Here is a 21,902-nt window from a genome sequence, read left to right as displayed (position 1 = left end):
AGATCGTGTGACATGAACCTAGATCCCGGTTGAGGCCGTCCTCACGTGTGCGGAACTTGGCTATCAGTTTCTGTTCAGTGATTCTGCGCTGTCGTGTGTCGTGAAGGCCGCCTTGGAGAACGCTTACCGAAGATCAGAGGCTGAATGCCCGTGACTGCTGAAGTGTTCCCCAACAGGAAGAGAACACTCCTGGTGATTGTTGAGCGGTATTCATTCATCCATTGTCGTAGCGTCCGCATGGTCTCCCCAATGTACCATGCCTCGGGACATCCATGCAAATACCCATAACCACATTTTTTATTTGCAAGAAGTGAGACAAGTTAAAGGAGAAATTAGTTTCCAGGCAGAGGAAAGTGGTGGTGGACAGGGATTGTTTGGGTCTCAACTCGAGGAAAAAGTGGAGAGCTCTCAGACATTAGAAATCTATAAATGGTGCAAATAGGAGCATAATGCAAACTTCGATACACAAACTTCACTGGTAACTTTTTCACCTTTTTATCAACTCTGTGTAAAGTTAAAAAAATTGGTTTTTGACTATTAGTTCAATAGTTTCATTTTTTGCACTGGCAATATTTACTTCATTTTTGCACATTTCTCCCTCTGTGGTAATTGTTTGCATATGGATCAACACAGTCAACTTGATGAGCTGGCAATAGGCATCCTATTCCCAGTATTTTAGGCAATGCTCAGTATTTTCTTTACACCTCCTTCCGTGGAAACTGAATCATATTTTCCTGATAGAGGAAGAACGCATTATTTATTCCACACCTCTCCCAGTGATGCAAGACTAGGATTGGCAAATCTTAGCAATCACTAGCATTTTGTTACTCCAATGCTGTGGCAGTGTCTTGCCTTCTTTTGCTCCCTTCCTCTCAAGGTGTTAGCTTTCATTGGGGAAAGGTTTCAGTGGCATCCCAGTTCTCCAACAGCCAGAAGCAATCAATTTCAAAACAATACTAAATAATTTGAGCCATTCATGAGCATGCAAAAGCCTCTCGAGTTCAAGGCAATATATGCAGCATAAAAAGGAATGAAAGATTGAAGTTAGAGTGGAATAAATTTGGCAAATGGAGTATAATATGGGCAAATGTGAACTTGTCCACTTTAGCAGGAAGAACGGAAAAGGGACATATTATTTAAATGGAGAGCAATTGTGGTACTAGGAGGTACAGAGGGATCTGGGTGTCCTGGTATATGAATCACAAAAGATAACTTTGCAGGTACAGAAAGTGATTAAGGAAGGCAAATGGATTGTTATCGCTCATTGCAAGAGGAATGGAATATAAAAGCAGGGATGTTTTGCTGCAGTTGAATAGGTTGTTGGCGACACCTCATCTGGAGTACTGTGTACAGTTTGGCCTCCTTATTTAAGAAAGGATATAAATGTGTTTGAAGCAGTTCAGAAAACTGACTGGTTGAGAAGAACAAGGGGTGACTTTACTGAACCTATACAAGGTCCTGAGGGGACATGACAAGATGGATACTGAAAGGATGTTTCCCATTGTGGGAGATTAGAAATAGGGGACGCAGTTTAAAAATAAAGGCTCTCCCATTTAAGGTGCAGTATGTTCTTCTCCCAGCTGGCAGTGGAGGCAGGGTCATTGAATGCTTTTAAGGTAGAGGTAGGTAGACTTGTGACTAACAAGGAAGTCAAAGGCTATCAGGGATAAGTGGGCAGAATGTGGAGTTCAGGTTATCAGATTAGCTATGATCTTATTGAATGATGAAGTGGGCTCGAAGTGCCAAGTGGCCTATTCCTGCTCATAATTTATAAATTTGTATGTTAACAGCAAGCTGGAAGAATCAACATCTGGGAATTGACTCAGCAACAAGGTGAGTAAAGATTTTATTTTAAAGCAATCACTGACCTCATCACGTTGTCTAATTCGTTTGAAGACATACTCTGCAAAAGGTTTCCGTGGAATATGCTTCCCGTCCCCTGGTACAACATGTAGAATTCCATCTTCATACACTACTTTACCTCGTGAAATGGTAACCACAGGGACTCCATGGCAGACCATACCTTCAAAAATGTTGAAGTCAACAGCCTGGTGATGTGTTTTGGCTGAAATAGTCCTGTTTGTAATTGAAAGATCAAATAAAAACTACAGTAAACTGAAAGGCAGGTGAAACCTGCACCGTTAATACAAGCAAGAAATCAAAATAGCCTGTTGAGTTAGCAATAGATTGAACTCTTACCGAGCTAATTATTGCTGAATAGAGAGACAGTATCAGCAAGATTGATTTGATTTATTAGTCACATGTATTAACGTAGTGAAAAGTATTGTTTCTTGCGCGCTATACAGATAAAACGTACTGTTCATAGAGAAGGAAACGAGAGAATGCAGAATGTAGTGTTACAGTCATAGCTAGGGTGTGGAGAAATATCAACTTAATGCAAGGTAAGTCCATTCAAAAGTCTGACACCAGCAGGGAAGAAGCTGTTCTTGAGTTGGTTGGTATGTGACCTCAGACTTTTGTATCTTTTTCCCTGAAGGAAGAAGGTGGAAGAGAGAATGTCTGGGGTGCATGGGATCCTTAATTATGCTGGCTGCTTTGCCGAAGCAGCAGGAAGTATAGACAGAGTCAATGGATGGGAGGCGGGTTTGCGTGATGGATTGGGCTACATTCACAACCTTTTATAATTCCTTGCAGTCTTGGGCAGAGCAGGAGCCATACCAAGCTGTGATTCAACCAGAAAGAATGCTTTCTCTGGTGCATCTGTAAAAGTTGTTGAGAGTCATAGCTGACATGCCAAATTCCCTTAGTCTTCTGAGAAAGAGAGGTGCTGGTGGGCTTTCGTAACTATAGTGTCAGCATGGGGGGACCAGGACAGGTTGTTGGTGATCTAGACACCTAAAAACTTGAAGCTCTCGACCCTCTCTATTTCATCCCCATTGATGTAGACAGGGGCATGTTCTCCTTTATGCTTCCTGAAGTCGATGACAGTCTCCTTCGTTTTGTTGACATTAAGGGGGAGATTATTGTTGCCGCACCAGTTCACCAGATTGTCTATCTCATTCCTGTACTCTGTACCTAGCCAATTCCTGTACCTCGTCAATTGTGAACAAAGTATCTCCAGTAATAGCTTTTCTTCCCATCCCAACACTATTGTCTTCAATTTCTTAAGCATTTATTCTTGGTTCTCTGTTCTTCCTCATCTGTGCTGCCACTTAGTAACATTGGAAAATGTCAGTCATTGGCTGGCAACACCTAGTTCCACCTCTTTACCATTGGTCTAGATCCGTCCACTGACTGATGTCGGGATGTTTATAGGACAGCCACAATCCCCAGTTTAAGAGCAGAAAAAGGGATCCATTGTCTTCGGAACCCACTAAAACTCTTATTATCAATTATTTTCCCTCCCCAGCTCCTGGACTGGATTTTACAGGAGGTCTACCGCTCACCAACCTTTCCCCCTGCCCACCCTGGAAGAAAAATCAACCCCAGATTGACTTTTAAAAAGTCTGCCCTGCAGCGATAACATGCTGGGGGCAGCACAAACACACAGAGTTGCACACTGCTCCTGAAATGACAGGAAGTGCCACCCTCAAGAGCTGTTGGCTGATCTGATTGGCCAGTTGCTGGGATTGCAAAAAGGTCCACAAGAATGATTGATGGCACTCAGAGTGAGGCAAATCCCTGGGTTTTAGAGCAGGAAAGGAGGGAACCCTATGGAGAGGGATTGGGGGGAGGGGGGCGGGAACTTGGAGGGAGGGGAGGGCGGGAACTTGGAGGTGAGGCCTGGAGGGACGAAGCGTGGCTGCACTTTGCCAGGTTGCACAGGTGGCATAAAATTCAGCCTGTTATAGAATTATAGAATTCCTACAGTGCAGAAGGAGACCATTTGGCCTATTGAGTCTGCACTGACCATAATCCCACCTCGGCCCTATTTCTGTAACCCCACATTTTTACCTTGCTAATCCCCCTGACACTAGGGTCAATTTAGCATGGCCAACCAACCTAACCTATACATCTTTAGACTCAATTGGATTGTTTCAGGGTGACCCAGATTTTTGACTATTTTATTTTTCTATTTGAAACTGACCTCAACTTTAAATTCCAAATTCTCTCCATCACAAAGATCACTTATTTTAAATACCATAATATGACCCTCTTCTGCCCCATCTAATCCCATGTTCCACTGTAACAATCATCCATGCCTTGGATTTCTGCCCTGCCTCCCCTTTTCCTCCCTCAAAACCACAGGTCAGGAAAACCTCTGCTTCCCGTATCCTATCCCATCCTGAACATCTGATGACCAATCATTCTCATCATTCTATATATATTTTGACCTCATCATTCCCAATTCCTTCTTAAAACCTCTCTCTAAATTCTTCAACCTTCTTTGAGTGTTGAGTTAGAACAAAGAACAAAGAAAATTACAGCACAGGAACAGGCCCTTCGGCCCTCCAAGCCTGTACTGACCATGCTGCCTGATTTAACTAAAACCCCCTACCCTTCCGGGGACCATATCCCTCTATTCCCATCCTATTCATGTACTTGTCAAGACGCCCCTTAAAAGTCACTACCGTATCCGATTCCACTACCTCCCCCGGCAACGGGTTCCAAGCACCCACTACTCTCTGTGTAAAAAATCTGCCTCGTACATCTCCTTTAAACCTTGCCTCTCGCACCTTAAACCTATGCCCCCTAGTAATTGACTCTTCCACCCTGGGAAAAAGCTTCTGACTATCCATACTGTCCATGCCTCTCATAATCTTGTAGATTTCTATCAGGTCTCCCCTCAACCTCTGGTAGGAAGTTAATCCCTACTTCCTTTTACAAAGGGTGATAAAATAGATAGTAAGAGCTACAAAAAGGGAGTATGAAAATAATCTTGCAAGCATATCAAAATCACAGTGCCAAGGACATGGGTTTACTTCTGGCCTCGAGCGACTGTCTGCGTGGAGTTTGCACATTCTCCCTGTGTCTGCTTGGGTTTTCTCTGGGTGCTTTGGGTTCCTTCCACAGTCCAAAGATGTGCGGGTTAGGTGCTAAAAAGAAAATGCCTCAGTGTCAGGGGGACTAGCAGGGTAAATACATGGGATTACTGGGATAGGGCCTGGGTGGATGTTGTTGGTGCAGGCTCAATTGGCCAAATGGCCTCTTCCTGTACTGTAGGGATTCTATGAACATTAAAATATTTACAACATAATCATGGAAAATACCTGCTGGTAACCATAATGAGTTTTCATTGAAGCATGTGCCCAATCTACCAAATATCATGCAAAATGAGATAAGTAGGAGCAGGTGTGGACCATTTGGCCTTCTCCACCATTCAGTAAGATCATGGCTGGTCTGACTGTGGCCATAACTCCACTTTCCTGCTTGCCCCCCATAACCCTTGACTCACTTGTTGATCAAAAATCTGTCTAACACAGCCAATCTAACTCAGCCACAGATGGAGTACAGTGTGCAGCTCTGGTCGCCACATTATAGGAAGGAAGTAAGAGAGATGTTACCTGGGCTGAAGCGTTTCAGCTATCAAGGGAGACTGGATAGACTGGGGTTGTTTTCCTTGGAGCACAGAAGGTTGAGGGGGGACCTGATAGAGGTGTACAAGATTATGAGGGGCATTGATAGAGTTGGTAGAAAGGAACTTGTCCCCTTACAGGAGGGGTCAATATCAAAGGGGCATAGATTTAAGTTCAGGATAGGAGGTTTATTGGAAATGTGAAGGAAAATATTTTCACCCAGTGGATGGTGGGAATCTGGAAATCATGGCCTGAAATGGATGAGTATTTGAAATGCCATAGCATACAAGGCTATGGCCAAGTGCTGGAAAATGGGATTAGAACAGATAGGTGCTTGATGGCTGGGAAGGACACAATGGGCCAAAGGGCCTCTTTCTGTATGACTCTATGTATAAGGAATGGAGATGGTCATGTGGAATACTGATACTTAAAACTGCAGAGAAAATTGATAATGGAAGTGAACTTACACCGATCGATTGGTGTGAGGAGCCAGTAACATTGAGAGAGGCGATAAATTGGGTTTGCACCCGGTTTCTCGCCACATGCAATCGTACCGGCCCTGTTTTGCCAGCAAAATCGGCTTCGCACCCAGAAAGGGCGCAAAGCCAATTTAAATATTAATGATGTGATTATCATGTCATTAACAAGACCCAGATGGCATTGTCCGGGCTCACTTCAACTTACTTCCTGGCCGGTCGGTGCTCTCACTGGCAAAAATGACAGCTGGCCTCCATCAGCAGAGACCAGACGTGATGGCCTTGCCTGGGATATTGGAGGCCTTTGAAGCCGCCAGGTGCTCGGAAGCCTGGCCAGACGGAGCCCATGGGGCTGTACCAGCCTGGCAGTGCCTGGTGCCCACCAGGCACCATAACTGTGCAAGGGCAGTGCCAAAGGGATGGGGACTGAGTGGGGGTGGGGCTATGACTGGGAGGAGGCAGGTGATCGTAGCAGGTGTGTGTGAGCGGGTGGGGTGACTGGCACAGGAAGTTGTTGACACGGGGCTGGGGGGGTGTGACTGGAACACAGGGTATGTGTAGGGTGGGCCATGGAGGGGTCATGACGGGGAACCTGTCGGGAGGGACCCGATACCAGCAACCCATGTTGCCACGGGGGAGTACACAGCCACCGATGGTGGTGGGGGGCGCGGGGGCAGGAGGTCTCCCAGCCAGCTTCACCAGCGAGCTTAGGCTCGGACCCCTACTGGCGAGAATTGCACCTCTATCCAAAAAAGTGACAAAAGTGACAAAAAACTGACAAGATTAAGAGGGGCATTGATAGATTATGAGGGGCATAAATAGATTTAAGTTAAGGATAGGAGGTTTATTGGAAATGTGATGGAAAACATTTTCACCCAGAGGATGGTGGGAATCTGGAAATCATGGCCTGAAATGGATGAGTACTTGAAATGCCACAGCATACAAGGCTATGGCCAAGTGCTGGAAAATGGGATTAGAACAGATAGGTGCCTGATGGCTTCTTGAAAGAACTGTCAAGAGGTGACCTAAAAATGATTCACAAGATAATGAGAGGTTTTGATAGAGTAGGTAATGAAAGACTATGTTTCAATAACCAGAGGTCATAGATTTAAAATAATAATCTCAAGAGATGAGCACAAATTCTTTCACTCAAAGCTGTCAGAATCTGGAACATTGATTCCATAAATAACTGTAATTCGGAATTAGCCAAGGTACTTGAGAATGTTGAGCTTAACAGGGTTATGCACACAGAGCTGGAAGTGTGGAACTAAGCCCGACTTCTCTTTCAACGCACCAGTATGGGCATAATGGGCTGAACGGCATCCTTCTGTACTGAAAATTTGTATGCTGTTATACTTGTTTTAATTGGTAGCCACAGAAGAATTCTGAGCAGGGGAGCCTGCTCAGAATTCAAGGGGTCCTTCAAAAGGTATTAGGGCCAGATTCAAAGGGCCTAAGACCTGTTTTAGGCAGCTACTTAAAAATGGGCCACACCAACTTAGCGCTGCAGCCAACATCTGTGCAGAGAGGGTGAAGGCCATCTCATTGCTAAGTGATATGGTTTGCACCCACCAAAATGGGTGTAGTGCATGCCAATTTCTAGCCCAATGGTTTCAGCAAAAATAACTGCAGTTTTCATCTACCTTACCTGACAGCAGATGGGTCCCAGATTACAATATCAGCATCAGAGCCTTGGGCTATTTTTCCTTTCCTGGGATAAAGGTTAAAAATCTTGGCTGCATTGGTACTGGTCACAGCCACAAATCTATTCTCATCCATTTTACCACTGTGCTGAAAGGAGAAAGGTACAGAAGTTTGCCAGTTCTCTTAAGACCTTCAAATAAAAACACAAACTTTTATGGTTTGACTATGCAATGCATCTGCAATGGAACATTATTTCAGGTAGCCAACACTATCTGGAGCCCAAACAGAAAACCAAAGTTAACTTGATTTCACATAACAGCTGTGACTCTAAGTCATCCACCAATGATGCTATTTAAATTACTTTGAATCAACATAACAGGGATGACATGACCAAGTGTTCCTTTTTAAACAAATAACAATTGTTTTAAACAGGCCCTTCCCTTCCACAAAGTTATTCCATGGTCTCATCTATAAACCCTTGGGGAAGCAACTTTCTTCTTACACGTTCTGAATGACATTATTTAAATGCATATATGAGCTGATTTCACTCCTGCACGCACTGGGAGTGTGTCTTGGAAAGTGACAGCATTTTCTTCCTTCAATATGAATGGCATGGAATATAGTGAGATTTAATAGTTATCCAACAGAATCATGGGCAAAAGAGCAAAGCATGTTCCTAACAATGAGGCATGAAAATGACATCTGAATGCATTGTCGGCACTCACTTAGAACATAGAACATTACAGCGCAGTACAGGCCCTTCGGCCCTCGATGTTGCGCCGACCAGTGAAACCAATCTAAAGCCCATCTAACCTACACTATTCCAATATCATCCATATGTTTATCCAATGACCATTTAAATGCCCTTAATGTTGGCGAGTCCACTACTGCTGCAGGCAGGGGCATTCCACGCCCTTACTACTCTCTGAGTGAAGAACCTACCTCTGACATCTGTCCTATATCTATCACCCCTCAATTTAAAGCTATGTCCCCTCGTGCTAGCTATCACCATCCGAGGAAAAAGGCTCTCACTATTCACCCTATCTAATCCTCTGATCATCTTGTATGCCTCTATTAAGTCACCTCTTAACCTTCTTCTCTCTAACGAAAACAACCTCAAGTCCCTCAGCCTTTCCTCATAAGACCTTCCCACCATACCAGGCAACATCCTGGTAAATCTCCTCTGCACCCTTTCCAATGCATCCACATCCTTCCTATAATGTGGTGACCAGAACTGTACGCAATACTCCAAGTGCGGCCGCACCAGAGTTTTGTACAGCTGCAACATGACATCATGGCTCCGAAACTCAATCCCTCTACCAATAAAAGCTAACACTCCGTACGCCTTCTTAACAACCCTATCAACCTGGGTGCCAACTTTCAGGGATCTATGCACATGGACACCGAGATCTCTCTGTTCATCCACACTATCAAGTATCTTACCATTAGCCCAGTACTCTGTAATCCTGTTACTCCTTCCAAAGTGAATCACCTCACACTTTTCCGCATTGAACTCCATTTGCCACCTCTCAGCCCAGCACTGCAGCTTATCTATGTCGCTCTGTAACCTGCAACAACCTTCCGTACTGTCCACAACTCCACCGACTTTAGTGTCATCCGCAAATCTACTAACCCATCCTTCTACGCCCTCATCCAGGTCATTTATAAAAATGACAAACAGCAGTGGCCCCAAAACAGATCCTTGTGGTACACCACTAGCAACTCAACTCCAGGATGAACATTTCCCATCAACCACCACCCTCTGTCTTCTTACAGCTAGCCAATTCCTGATCCAAACTGCTAAATCACCGTCAATCCCATGCCTCCGTATCTTCTGCAATAGCTTACCGTGGGGAACCTTGTCAAACGCTTTACTGAAATCCATATACATTACATCAACTGCTTTACCCTCATCCACCTCTTTGGTCACCTTCTCAAAGAACTCAATAAGGTTTGTGAGGCACGACCTACCCTTCACAAAACCGTGTTGACTATCCCTAATCAAATTATTCCTTTCTAGATGATTATAAGTCCTATCTCTTATAATCCTTTCCAAAACTTTGCCCACAACAGAAGTAAGGCTCACTGGTCTATAATTACCAGGGTTGTCTCTACTCCCCTTCTTGAACAAGGGGACAACATTTACTATCCTCCAGTCTTCTGGTACTATTCCTGTAGACAATGACAACATAAAGATCAAAGCCGAAGGCTCTGCAATCTCCTCCCTAGCCTCCCAGAGAATCCTGGGATAAATCCCATCCAGCCCAGGGGACTTATCTATTTTCACACTTTCCAGAATTGCTAACACCTCCTCCTTATTAATCTCAATCCCATCTAGTCCAATAGCCTGTATCTCAGTATTCTCCTCGACAACATTGTCTTTTTCCTGTGTGAATACGGACGAAAAATATTCATTTAGCGCCTCTCCTATCTCTTCAGGCTCCACGCACAACTTCCCACTGCTGTGCTTGACTGGCCCTAACCTTACCCTAGTCATTCTTTTATTCCTGACATACCTATAGAAAGCTTTAGGGTTTTCCTTGATCCTACCTGCCAAAGACCTCTTATGTCCCCTCTTGGCTCTTCTTAACTCTCTCTTTAGGTCCTTCCTGGCTAACTTGTAACTCTCAAGCGCCCTAACTGAGCCTTCACATCTCATCTTTACATAAGTCTCCTTCTTCCTCTTCACAAGAGATTCAACTTCTTTAGTAAACCACGGTTCCCTCACTCGACCATTTCCTCCCTGCCTGACAGGTACATACTTATCAAGGACATCCAGTAGCTGTTCCTTGAACAAGCTCCACATTTCGATTGTGCCCATCCCCTGCAGTTTCCTTCCCCAACTTATGCATCCTAAATCTCTCCTAATTGCATCATAATTTCCTTTCCCCCAGCTATAACTCTTGCCCTTCGGTATATACCTATCCCTTTCCATCGCTAAAGTAAACGTAACCGAATTGTAACCGTAAACGCTAAAGTAAACGTAACCGAATTAGAGTACTGTTGGTCACATTGAAGTGTTTAACAGAATGACTTGACAAAGTGTGTAGGCCATCCTTTACAGCATTATCCAGTATATAATTTGTGTGAATGTGAATGTAATTAGATACATTTTGAATTGGTTGATCCAAATCCTGGCCTCAAGACTGGTGCATTTACTCCTCATGCTAATTCCTTTGCAACCCAAACTGGTAAACAATTCTAAGGATTCATAACTATATATCAGAAATATTGGTTCCGACAATTTGAATCAAACTTACCACTCCTTTCTCCCAAATGATGGACATCCTGTCCTCCACACCATTTACCCCATTTGGAATCTTTGTAAAATCATCTTTTCCAGCGGCTTTCTGACAGGCATTGAATGTGCAGTTGTCTGTTCCTGTCAAAGTAAGGTCACCACTATAAAGAAAGAGAGACAAAGTGACAACACAATCATAACGGCCTGAACCCAGATCTTGTCAGCAGCAAGTTCTTGCTAACCACGATTGAAACTGAAGCCGTACCTTTTTACAATGTTACAGTTGAGACGTCCTGTCCTGGGTGAAGACACAGTCTACTATGAAGGAGTAGTGGCAGGGGGCAGAAGTACTAAGGCCAGGTCTCCTTTGATGTCAACAGCAAAGGAGGACTCCTTAAGGTCCAGCAGAGTGCAGTGTTATGGCAAGTTTTGAAAAAAAATTTGTAAACATTTTTTAAAAATTATTTTTAATCTTTCATAAACTTTTAATTCCTTTTGAGTTTACATAATGCAAATAAACAAAACATGGCGTCAACCATAGAATGCCGCTGTTGTGGCAAGTCTGGCCACAAAGAGTCCACATGCTGGACTCACGAAGCCCAGTGCTGCCAGAGTTAGTGAGTGGGGCATAATACCCCAAATTGTAGGGCACAATTGAAAGAGGAAAAGGGGAGTTGGAGAGAGACAAACCTGAAGACTAGGCACACGATACATGTCACCAGCCAAGAAGGGGACAGGGAGTCTGCTGAATCTGTGGAGGAAGAGGAAGTACCCAAATCGTTGGATTTCAGACTGAATATATTATCGGTTTGAGGAGAAGCTGATAGATTCTGGATCCTTCCCAAGCTAGAAAGGGAGATAATCAAAAAGGAAGTAATGTATGGGGCAGCGGTTATCACTGATTCCGGACTCAGTATAGAGACAAGTTGTAAACACTGCCTTGAAGCCTTCCAAAATCACTTTCCGTACTTATTCAGAGCAAGTGGTGCCACTGAGAGAATATGCACTGGTTAAGTTACAACTGAGGGACCATATGCAACGTTATTGTTGTATGTGGTCAAGCTACCTTGTTTGGACATTCCTGACTGCAAAAATTAAAATTAAACTGGGGCGTGGTAAATAGGCTGGCAGATTCGTGAACAGGTTTACAGAACATAAGGAAGTCTTCAAGGAGACCCTGAGTGAGATCAAAGGGGTCGAGATTAAAATTCAACTAAACTCAGATTCGTCCAAGGAGTCGAAAGACATGTCCAGTGCCATATGCCATTTGACTGAAGAAGGCGGCGAATTAGAATGACTGTTGAGTATAGGGGTGCTGGAATCAGTCACTACCAGCAAATGGGGCACCTCAATTGTGCCAGTCTCGAAGACAAATGGCATGGTGAGAATCTGTGAGGGTTTCACGGTAACCAACAACCCAGCTGTGTGTGTGGATCATTACCCATTTCCTCAGATCGGAAACCTGTTTAGCGGATTGGCAGGGAGGAAGAAATTTTCAAAGATGGACTTGTCTCAGGCCTATCACCAAATGGAAGTCGCGGAAGAGTCCCAACTACCCCTGATGATAATAACTCATCAGGGGCCTTTTCCGCTATAAGAGCTTCCTTCTGGCATCATGTCGGCACCATCCCTCTTCCAGAGGGCAATGGATCAAATTCTAAGTGGGTTACCGGGGTCCAGTGTTACCTGGATGATAGTTTGGTGATGGGCTCCACCAAGGAGGAGCATTTGAAGAACCTTGAAGAGCCCTTCAAAAGGTTGCAGGAGCGTGGCCTGCAAGTAAAGAAAGATAAATGCAAATTCTTTAAAGATTCGATTGAATACCCAGACCATGTCATTGATATTGAGTGACTACACAAAGCACCCAAGAAAATGGATATTATAAAAACTCCTAGAACATAGAATGTATTGCAATTGTTACTGTTCCTGGGATTGGTAATTATTATGGCAAGTTCACACCAGATCTAGCTACCATACTGAAACCGTTACACCTACTGCTTGGTTAAGGCCATCCATGGAGATAAACCCAGGGGTGTGAAGAGGCTTACCAGGGAGGTAAAACATGCCTTACTGCGGATGCTGGAATCTGAAACCAAAAGATAAAATGCCTTACGAAGGTCTGAAGTGCTCACCCATTTCGATCCAAATTGCCACTGCAATTAGCCTACGATGCCTCGCCTTATGGGGTTGGTACTATATTGTCACATGTATTGTCCAAATGGAGAAAAAAGGCCCATTGCCTTTTCATCAAGGTTTTGACAAAAACAGAGGAAAAATATGCTCAGGTCGAGAAGGAAAGGTTGAGTATTGAATTTGAGGTGAAGAAATTCTCCTATCTCCTATACGGCCAGCATTTTATGCTGTTAACTGACCACAGGCCCCTTACTACCCTTTTGGCCCATATATCAGAATGCCATGTGTGGGATCCTCTGCATGGTTTGCCTCAGTTAAAAAGCTTCATTTTAAGGTATTTCTGCCTAATGTAATTCATCATGTGTTGCTTTAAAGCTAACTTGGCCACATTTTAAAACTCAGCTTGGAATTCTGGGTTTTGAGCTTAGAAATTGACTACATTTGAAAATGCAATGTTAAGCAAAGTTTTGCATAAACAGAAGCTTCCATGGTCAAACACCTGTGAATTGTTTTTGAGAGCTGGAGATTGCTTGTACCCAGCTCTTTAATAACACATAATAATAAATTCATATATTGTTAATAATAGCTATGTGCTGAATCCTGTACAAGCTTCTGGATCAAGTCTGTATTGTCTGTCTCTCTCTCTTACTAGTAAATTAATATCTTTTGCTTTCTGTAAATGCTAATTTTAAATGATGCTTAATAAATGAAGTTTTACTTCTGACCAGTTGTGCCTACATTTATTCTAAGAAGAAAACATACCCTACACCATGTATGGCAGCAGCACGCTTACAACGATGGGCACTACTTTTATCAGAATACTCCTACGACATTCAATACAGACAATCTGAACAGCATGGCTGCCTCTCACTGGAGGTTACTGATTAGCATTTGAAAATAATGTATTTTCATCTACACAATAAGACACCAGTATCCACAGCCCAATTACGAAAAGCCACAAGAAACGATCCAATCTTAAATCAAGTAATGGATTTAGTCTTCCGAGGAAAGACTACTCATAGAAATCAGTCTGATTTGCATCCCTTCCTGTCCAGGAGGTGAGAGTTGTCGTAATAGACGGATGTCTTTCATTGATATGAAAGTGGTCATTCCTCTCACGCTACGAAGGAAGATGCTGGATCAAGTGCACCAAGGACACCCAAGTGCAGTGCGAATGAAAGAGATTGTTAGGAGCGATTATTGGTGGCCAAGTGTTGACTCCCAGATCAAGCAGAAGGCAGGCGCTGTATTGCAGAAAGCACCGCTGTTGTCGCATCTCCATCCATGGAAATAACCTAAAGCTCCTAGGCAAAGGATCCATATAGACTTTGCAGGTGCAGTGGAAGGAGAAGTGCAATTGGTGGTGGTCGATGCTCACTCAAAATGGCTAGAAGTAGCAATTATGAAGTCGGTGTTCGCAGAGGCAACTATAGATCGACTCGACGAGTTGCTTGTTCAATTTGGAAGCCCTGATCAAGTCGTGAATGACAATGAGCCACAGTTTGTGCTGAAGTGATTCAAATTGTTGATATTAAAGTGCTATAGTCCATTTATTAATTCTTCAAGTAAAGTTGACATTCAGTGTCACCCAACAATGAGGTGTGATTTCACAGTACTCACTTTGCCAGCAGGTCCATGAGATATCCTGGTGTTGTGGGATCAGGTCTAAGTGGAGGTCCCATGACATATCCTGCGGCTTTGCGCCAATCTTCGTCCCAGTAGTGAGTCCCATCTGTCCCAAGACCAGCTGCAATGGGTTCCCCAAAAACAACCTTCCCTAGAAATAAAAATTTTGATCGAAGAAAATTTTAATTAAAGCATAGAGTTTAAAACAATGCAAAACGATTTGTGCTACGAAGTAACAAGGATGTTTGATGAAGGTATTGCTGTTGATATGAACATGGACTTTCAAAAAGACATCTGATATAGTGCAACACTCAACATGTTAGCAGAAATAAATGGAGAGTGGTAATGTTGATACAAAATTGACAGATTTGTAGAGCATCATTGTTTCTTGGACAAGGGGTCAGTATTAAAGCCACTGGACGTTTGATAAACATTAATGACCCTGACAGGTTATTTCAAAATTTCAGAAGATAAAAAACTTGGAAATGCAGTAAATAATGCATGGGCGAAGTAGCAGAGATTTAACAAAGGTATTCAAACTACTGAATGACTTTGATAGGATAAAAGAGGATAAAGTATTTCCAGTGGCAGAAGTGTTGGCAATTAGAGGACAGAGAATCAAGAGAAAAGAACAGGATGTGGGATCAGAAGCATTTTTCTTGAAGTAGCAAGTTGTTCCAGTCTGAAATGTACCACTTTGATGGGTACTGGAAATAGATTCAATAATTATTTGCAAAAGGGAAATGAATGAATACTTGAAGCAAAACGTTCTTTGAGCTATGGCAAATGCAGACAGGAGCGCAAATAACTGGATAGTTCTTTCAAATAGCTGTCCCAGGCATGATGGGCTCAATGACCTCCTTCTTGCTGTATTCCTATGGTTCTCGGGATGTTGAAACTGTTCTTCTTAGAGTTAAAAAGGTTACGACGAGTCAGAGTCATAGAGGTCTCCAAAAAGAACGAGGTCTGCAGATCAGAAAAAGGCCCTTCGGCCCATTGCGTCTGCGCCAATCATAAACAACTACCTATTTTAGTTCCATAGCCTTCTATGCCTTGACATCGCAAGTGCACATCTAAATACTTCTTAAATGTTGTCAGGGTCTCCGCCTCCACCACCCTTTCAGGCAATGAGGTCCTCACAGCCCCTCTCAAACTCCTGCCCCTTATCTTAACTCTATGCTCCCTGGTCATTGATTCCTCCACCAAATGGAAAAGTTTCTTCCTGTCTATTCTATCTATGCCCCTCATAGTTTATACATCTCAATCATGTCCCCCATCAGTCTCCTCTGCACCAAGGAAAACAACCCCAGTCTATCCAATCTGTTTTTATAACTAAAATTCTCCAGCCCAGGCAACCTTCTCTGCACCCTTTCCAGTGCTATCACGTTCCTCTTATAACGTGGATTCCAGAACTGCACACAGTACTCTAGTTGTGGCCTAACCAATGTTCAGTTCCAACATAACCTCTCTGCTCTTAAACTCATGCTTTGGTTAATAAACGCAGGTATACCACATGCCTTCTTAACCTTTTATCCACCTATCCTAAGCCCTTAAGAGACCAGTGAACATGCATAAAGGTCTCTCTGATCCTCAGTGCTTCCCAGGGTCCTACTATTCATCATGTATTCATTGCCTTGCCTTGTTTGTCCTGCCCAAGTGCATCACCTCACATTTCCAGATTGAATTCCATTTGCCACTGATCAGCCCATCTATATCCTCCTGTAATCTAAGTTTATCCTCCTCAGGATTACCATCCTACCAATTTTCATGTCATCTGCAAATTTACTGATGAACTCTCCAATATTCAAGTCTCAATCATTTATATAAAACTACAAACAGCAAAGGCTCCAATACTGATCCCTGCGGGATACAGTCTTCCAGTCCAAAAAACATCCCTTGACCATCAACCTCTGCTTCCTCCCACTCAGCCAATTCTGAATCCAATTTGCCAAATTTCCTTGGATCTCATGGGCACTTGCCTTCACTATCAGTCTCCCATGTGGGACCTCATCAAAAACCTTGATATAGTCCAAGAAGACTGTCAAATGTGTTGCCCTCATCTACACACCTGGTCACCTCTTCGACAAATTCAATCAAGTTGGTCAGACATGACCTCCCCCTAACAAAACCATGCTGACTCTTCCTTAATGCCTGCCTCCCCAATGCAGATTAATTTGGTTTCTGAGAATTGCTCCCAATAGTTTCCTCACCACTGAGGTTAGACTGACTGTCTGTAGTTTCCTGGTTTTTTCTTTCCTCTCTTCTTGAATAATGCTACCACTTTGGCTGTCTTCCAGTCCTCCAGCACCTCTCCTGCTGGCAGCGAGGAATTGACAATTATTGCCAGTGCTCCTGCTATTTCCTCCCTTGCCTCATTCAATAACCTGGGATACATTTCAGCTGGCTCTGGAGATTTATCTACTTTTAAGTCTGCCAGATCACTTAGAATCTCCTCTCTATATTAATTTCTTTAATTATTTTTACATCGACCCAGTCACTCATGAACACCGACACAAGGTGTTCATTTAGAACCCTACTTTTATCCTCCAGTTCCATACACAAATTGCCAGTGTGATCCTTAATGGGCCTTACTCTTTCCCTAATTACCGTAATGTACTTGTAAAACAATTTAGGATTTTCCTTTATTCTGCATGCCAGTATCCATTCATGTTCTCCTTTTGCTCTCCTAATTTCCTTTTTAGGTTCCCTTTTGAACATTCCATACTGCTCTAGAGCTTCTGCTGTTGAGACCACGATGTCTGCCATATGCCTCCCTTTTTCTCTTTATCCAATACTGTATATCCCTCAATATGTGGAGATGCCGGCGTTGGACTGGGGTAAGAACAGTAAGAAGTCTCACAACACCAGGTTAAAGTTCAACAGGTTTATTTGGTAGCAAATACCATAAGCTTTCGGAGCGCTGCCCCTTCGTCAGATGGACGATCTGACGAAGGGGCAGCGCTCCGAAAGCTTATGGTATTTGCTACCAAATAAACCTGTTGGACTTTAACCTGGTGTTGTGAGACTTCTTACTGTGCTATCCCTCAATATCCAGGATTCACTGAATTTGTTAGCGAGGGGATTTAACAGGGAGAAACTGGGGCCAGGATTTTACGGCCCTCCTGCCTGGTGGGATATGACGACCCGCTGAAGTAAATGGTAATTTAAATGTCCCGCCACATCCACCAGTGGGAGACGGGCTGTGGCGGGACCGTAAACGCTGGCCTGGATGATTCCATTCTTGATCATGAGTTAATTCCTGATAAATAAAACATGTCATGTAAAGGTAGGCATCAAGAATAGTGTGTGAAATTCTACAGATACCTGTGTTTCTATATACAACTATGACCTATGATGGGAAACAATGCAATAGGGACGATTATCTGAGCCCACTGTGCTGCTCCCTTATATGCAGTATGCTAAGCCAGTGGTAATGGCTAATGCAACTGTACTTGATGCAATACATCACCCTGTGGCAAAACCATTGACATCCAACTGGCTCTATATGACTGGTTAGAATAGTGTCATTCATAACAGAATAGCTTTCAACTTTTAAACAGCAGTCACTAGATGCATTTTCAATTAAGATGTGAAGCGCTTGACTGGCAGATAGGTGTCCAGTGTCCCATGAGGTCACAAACAGGACATAATGTTTACTGTAATAAACATAGTAGGGTAGATTCATTCTATAATTAGTGTTTAAGATCTGACATGCTGAAAGTTAATTTCTGATCAAATTCAATTCAAAGTTAATATTTAGCATTATACATATTAATTTACATGCTATTTTAACAAGGATCCCTATAAGAACATATGAAATATATGCAGAAGTAGGCCATTTTCCCCTTTGAGCCTGTTCTACCATACCATTAAATATGATCCTGGCTCAATTCAACCACTCTCTATGGAGCTCAACACCCTTAGTATCCAAAAAAACTAGCAATATAATTCTGCAACTGTGTCAGCCATGGCTCGGTTGGTAGAACACTTGCCTCTGAATCACAAGGTTCTGAATTTAACTCCCATTCCAGATTTGAACACAAAGATCATGGCTGATACTCTAATGTAGTACTGAGATAACATTACACTTCAAAAAGCATTTCACTGGCTATAAAGGCTTTGGGATATCTGGTGGTTGTGGAAAATATTATACAAATGCAAGTCTTACTTTTTCTCTAACATTGGAGTAGGTGATTACAAAGATTCAAAACCTTTTCACCTAAGACATTTTTTCTCTTCTCAGTTCTATCCAAAACATATCCAACAATCACCCCTTTTAGATCAGCAGCATATTTTTAGAATTTTTATATTTTATAGCTGGTTTAGTAAGAACCAGTTTATTATTATTGACTGTGTACTTATAAAATGACCATTTAGCCACATTCCCTGCATCTGTCGGAGGTGCCACCTTTCAGATGAAATGTTAAAACCAGGCCTCAGCTGACTACTTGGATGGATGTAAAAGATTCCATGGCACGGTTTCAAAGAAAAACAGGGGAGTTTTGTTTTAAATGTCTATAAAATTGTGATCACAATTTGAATCGGAATACAGCAAACAATTCCACAATGCTTTATAACAACTACAATTATTCAGCCAACTTAATAAATTATATAGCATATGGGTAAAAGTGTGCAAGCCAGTACGACTTCTGACTGACCCTAGTATGGTATTTTCTAAGAGCAATTAACCACCAATGGAAGAAACACAGCAGTTACATCTTGGGATCTGGCTAATAAAATCTGCCTTCAAGAAAGTCCGCATACAAAGTTCAAACAAGAGCTCAGCAGCGGCCTCTCCCCTCACGCAATGTTTTGGCCAATATTTATCCCTCAATCAACATCCCCAAAAACAGATGATCTAAACATAAACATAGAAACCCTACAGTACAGAAAGAGGCCATTCGGCCCATCGAGTCTGCACCGACCACAATCCCACCCAGGCCCTACCCCCATATCCTTACATATTTACCCACTAATCCTGCTAACCTACGCATTTCAGGACACTAAGGGCAATTTTTAGCACGGCCAATCAACCTAACCCGCACATTTTTGGACTGTGGGAGGAAACCGGAGCACCCGGAGGAAACCCACGCAAACACGAGGAGAATGTGCAAACTCCACACAGACAGTGACCCAAGCCGGGAATCGAACCCAGGTCCCTGGAGCTGTGAAGCAGCAGTGCTAACCACTGTGCTACCGTGCTGCCCCTGGTCATCTGGTCATGATCACATTGCTGTTTGTGGACATTTGCTGAACATAAATTGGCTGTTACTTTTCCTACATTTCAAGAGAGATTACACTTCAAAAAATGCTTCATTGGCTGTAAAGGCTTTGAGACACCTGGTGGTCATGGAAAATACAATATAAATGCAAGTATTTCCTTTACTCTATCACCGGAGTAGACAATTACAAAGATCCACAACCCTTTCACTTAAGACATTTTCCTCATTTTAATTCTATCCAACTGACAGAACAGCAGCGCATTTTTGGATTTTTTTTACATTTTATCGTGAGTTTAGTAAGAACTTTGACCAGTTTATTATTATTGATGTGCACTTATTAAAGGATCATTTAGCCACATTCTCTGCAATATTTTTTATATGTTCTGTTGGCTGCTTAATTTGCTGTTGGTAGTGGCTTACATCAAATGAAGGAGAAAGTGGCATTTTGACAGTTCATTAGTACCACATAGAATTAGAAAGTGACACAGCACAGAAGGAGGCCATTTGTGCTATTACAACTGTTAGTGCCCAACGGGCAGGAAAACAAGAGTCTATCCTGCTGTTTTTTGGGGGTACAGTTGAATGAATCTCCAGCACTCTGTGCATCACAGAATCAGTGTGCTGAGCAGGTCACCGTGCATGCACCGATCTGTCAGTGTGGAGATCAGTGAACGTGCACTGGTTCCCCCATCACCGGCCTCCCGATTGCTTCCCCACACCACCACCCCCCCCACTCCATCGCCAGCTTCTCAACCACCCTCCCCCCACACTAATCGTCGGCCTCCCCGAACACCCCCCTGCCCCACCCCCAATGTTCAGCCCTGATTATCCCCTCCCCATGTGTATACCCGATCGTTCTTCTCCCTCTTCCACCGATCCCTAATGCAGAGTGCTTCCACCATCCTTTCAAGCAATACAATCTAGTTTATAACAATTCGCTGCACAGAAAAAATCTTGTATGTTGTCTCTAGTTCTTTTACCTATCACTTTAAATCGTGTCCTCTGGATACTAAGCCTTCTGTCAATGGTATTTGTTTATATTTATATACAAAAAAATGAAAAGGTTAGGGTAAAAGTTAAAAAAAGCAAAGAGAAATTGTGAAAGTAAATTATTAATGAATATAAAAAGACATAGATATTCGGCAGTCACATAAATAAACAAAAATCAGAACAAGAATAAGGCCACTAAGGAATACACACAATAATGTGCCCAGATAACGACAGTGAATAGCAGAAATGTTAAATAATTACCAGGGAGACTATTATGGTGGACATGACATTGGAAAAAGGGATAGCAAACATCAGAATTGGAGCAGGAGTAGGCCAGTTGGCCCCTCCAGCCTGCTCCACCATTCAATAAGATCATCAATGATCTGATTGTAACCTCCTGCCTACCCCCAATAACCTTTCACCCCCTTGTTTATCAAGAATCTATCTACTTTTGCCTCAGAAACTTTCAGGTACTCTGCTTTTACTGTCTTTTGAGGAAGGGAGTTCCAAAGACTCAATACCCACATCTTTCGCTTTCTTTTCCCCATTCCAAAGGCACCATTTCCTCAGTAATATCTTGGTCTAGTTCCCCAACACCTTCAAAACACTTCAAGAACAAGGACAAATTAAAACGCGGGGGTATGTTGTCATTGCTGTCTCTGAAGCATGGTTGAGTGAGGGGCTAGGTTGGCAGCTCAATGGTCAAAGATATAGGATCTTTAGGCGAGACAGGAAAGGAAGTAAAAGAGGAGGGATGTTGCAATTTTGATCAGGGAATCAATTAGAGCAGAAAGAGTCTTAGAAAGCTCTTCAAATGAAGCGTAGACACATAGACAAATTTCAGAGACTATTAGAAGTCATAGGGTAGTGATAATGGAGGATTTCACCTTCCCCAACATCACCTCGGATAGTCATAGTGTGAAAGGTTTAGAGAGTGCAGAATTCTTAAAATGCATTCAGGGGAACTTTTTAAGCCAGCATGGAGAAGTTCTGACAAAAGAGGGGGTGGTCCTAGACTTAATTTTAGGTAACAAAGCCAAGCAAGTGGTTGAAGTATCAATGGGAGTGCATTTTGCAGACAGTGTGATCATAA

General features: G+C 42.9%; 1 protein-coding gene across 2 annotated transcripts in view; it reads right to left on the bottom strand.

The window, feature by feature from the left end:
• The window catches only part of dpys (dihydropyrimidinase), a 225,793-nt gene that overhangs the window by 120,451 nt on the left and 83,440 nt on the right, over nt 1-21,902 (bottom strand). For both annotated transcript variants that reach the window (XR_013498353.1, XM_078216692.1), the window contains exons 5-8: nt 14,592-14,748; nt 10,858-10,999; nt 7,602-7,744; nt 1,869-2,076 (exon numbers count right to left, since the gene is read on the bottom strand). Coding sequence is in view for 1 of the 2 variants with exons in the window: in XM_078216692.1 (XP_078072818.1) it covers nt 1,869-2,076; nt 7,602-7,744; nt 10,858-10,999; nt 14,592-14,748 (650 nt within the window). In the remaining variant the exon portion in view is untranslated. The remainder of the gene's footprint in view (nt 1-1,868; nt 2,077-7,601; nt 7,745-10,857; nt 11,000-14,591; nt 14,749-21,902) is intronic.

Source organism: Mustelus asterias, chromosome 7, assembly GCF_964213995.1.
Source record: "Mustelus asterias chromosome 7, sMusAst1.hap1.1, whole genome shotgun sequence".
In the NCBI taxonomy this organism is placed as follows: domain Eukaryota; kingdom Metazoa; phylum Chordata; class Chondrichthyes; order Carcharhiniformes; family Triakidae; genus Mustelus; species Mustelus asterias.
The sequence above is the reverse complement of the archived record's forward strand: the minus strand, read 5'-3'. Positions and strand labels throughout refer to the sequence as shown.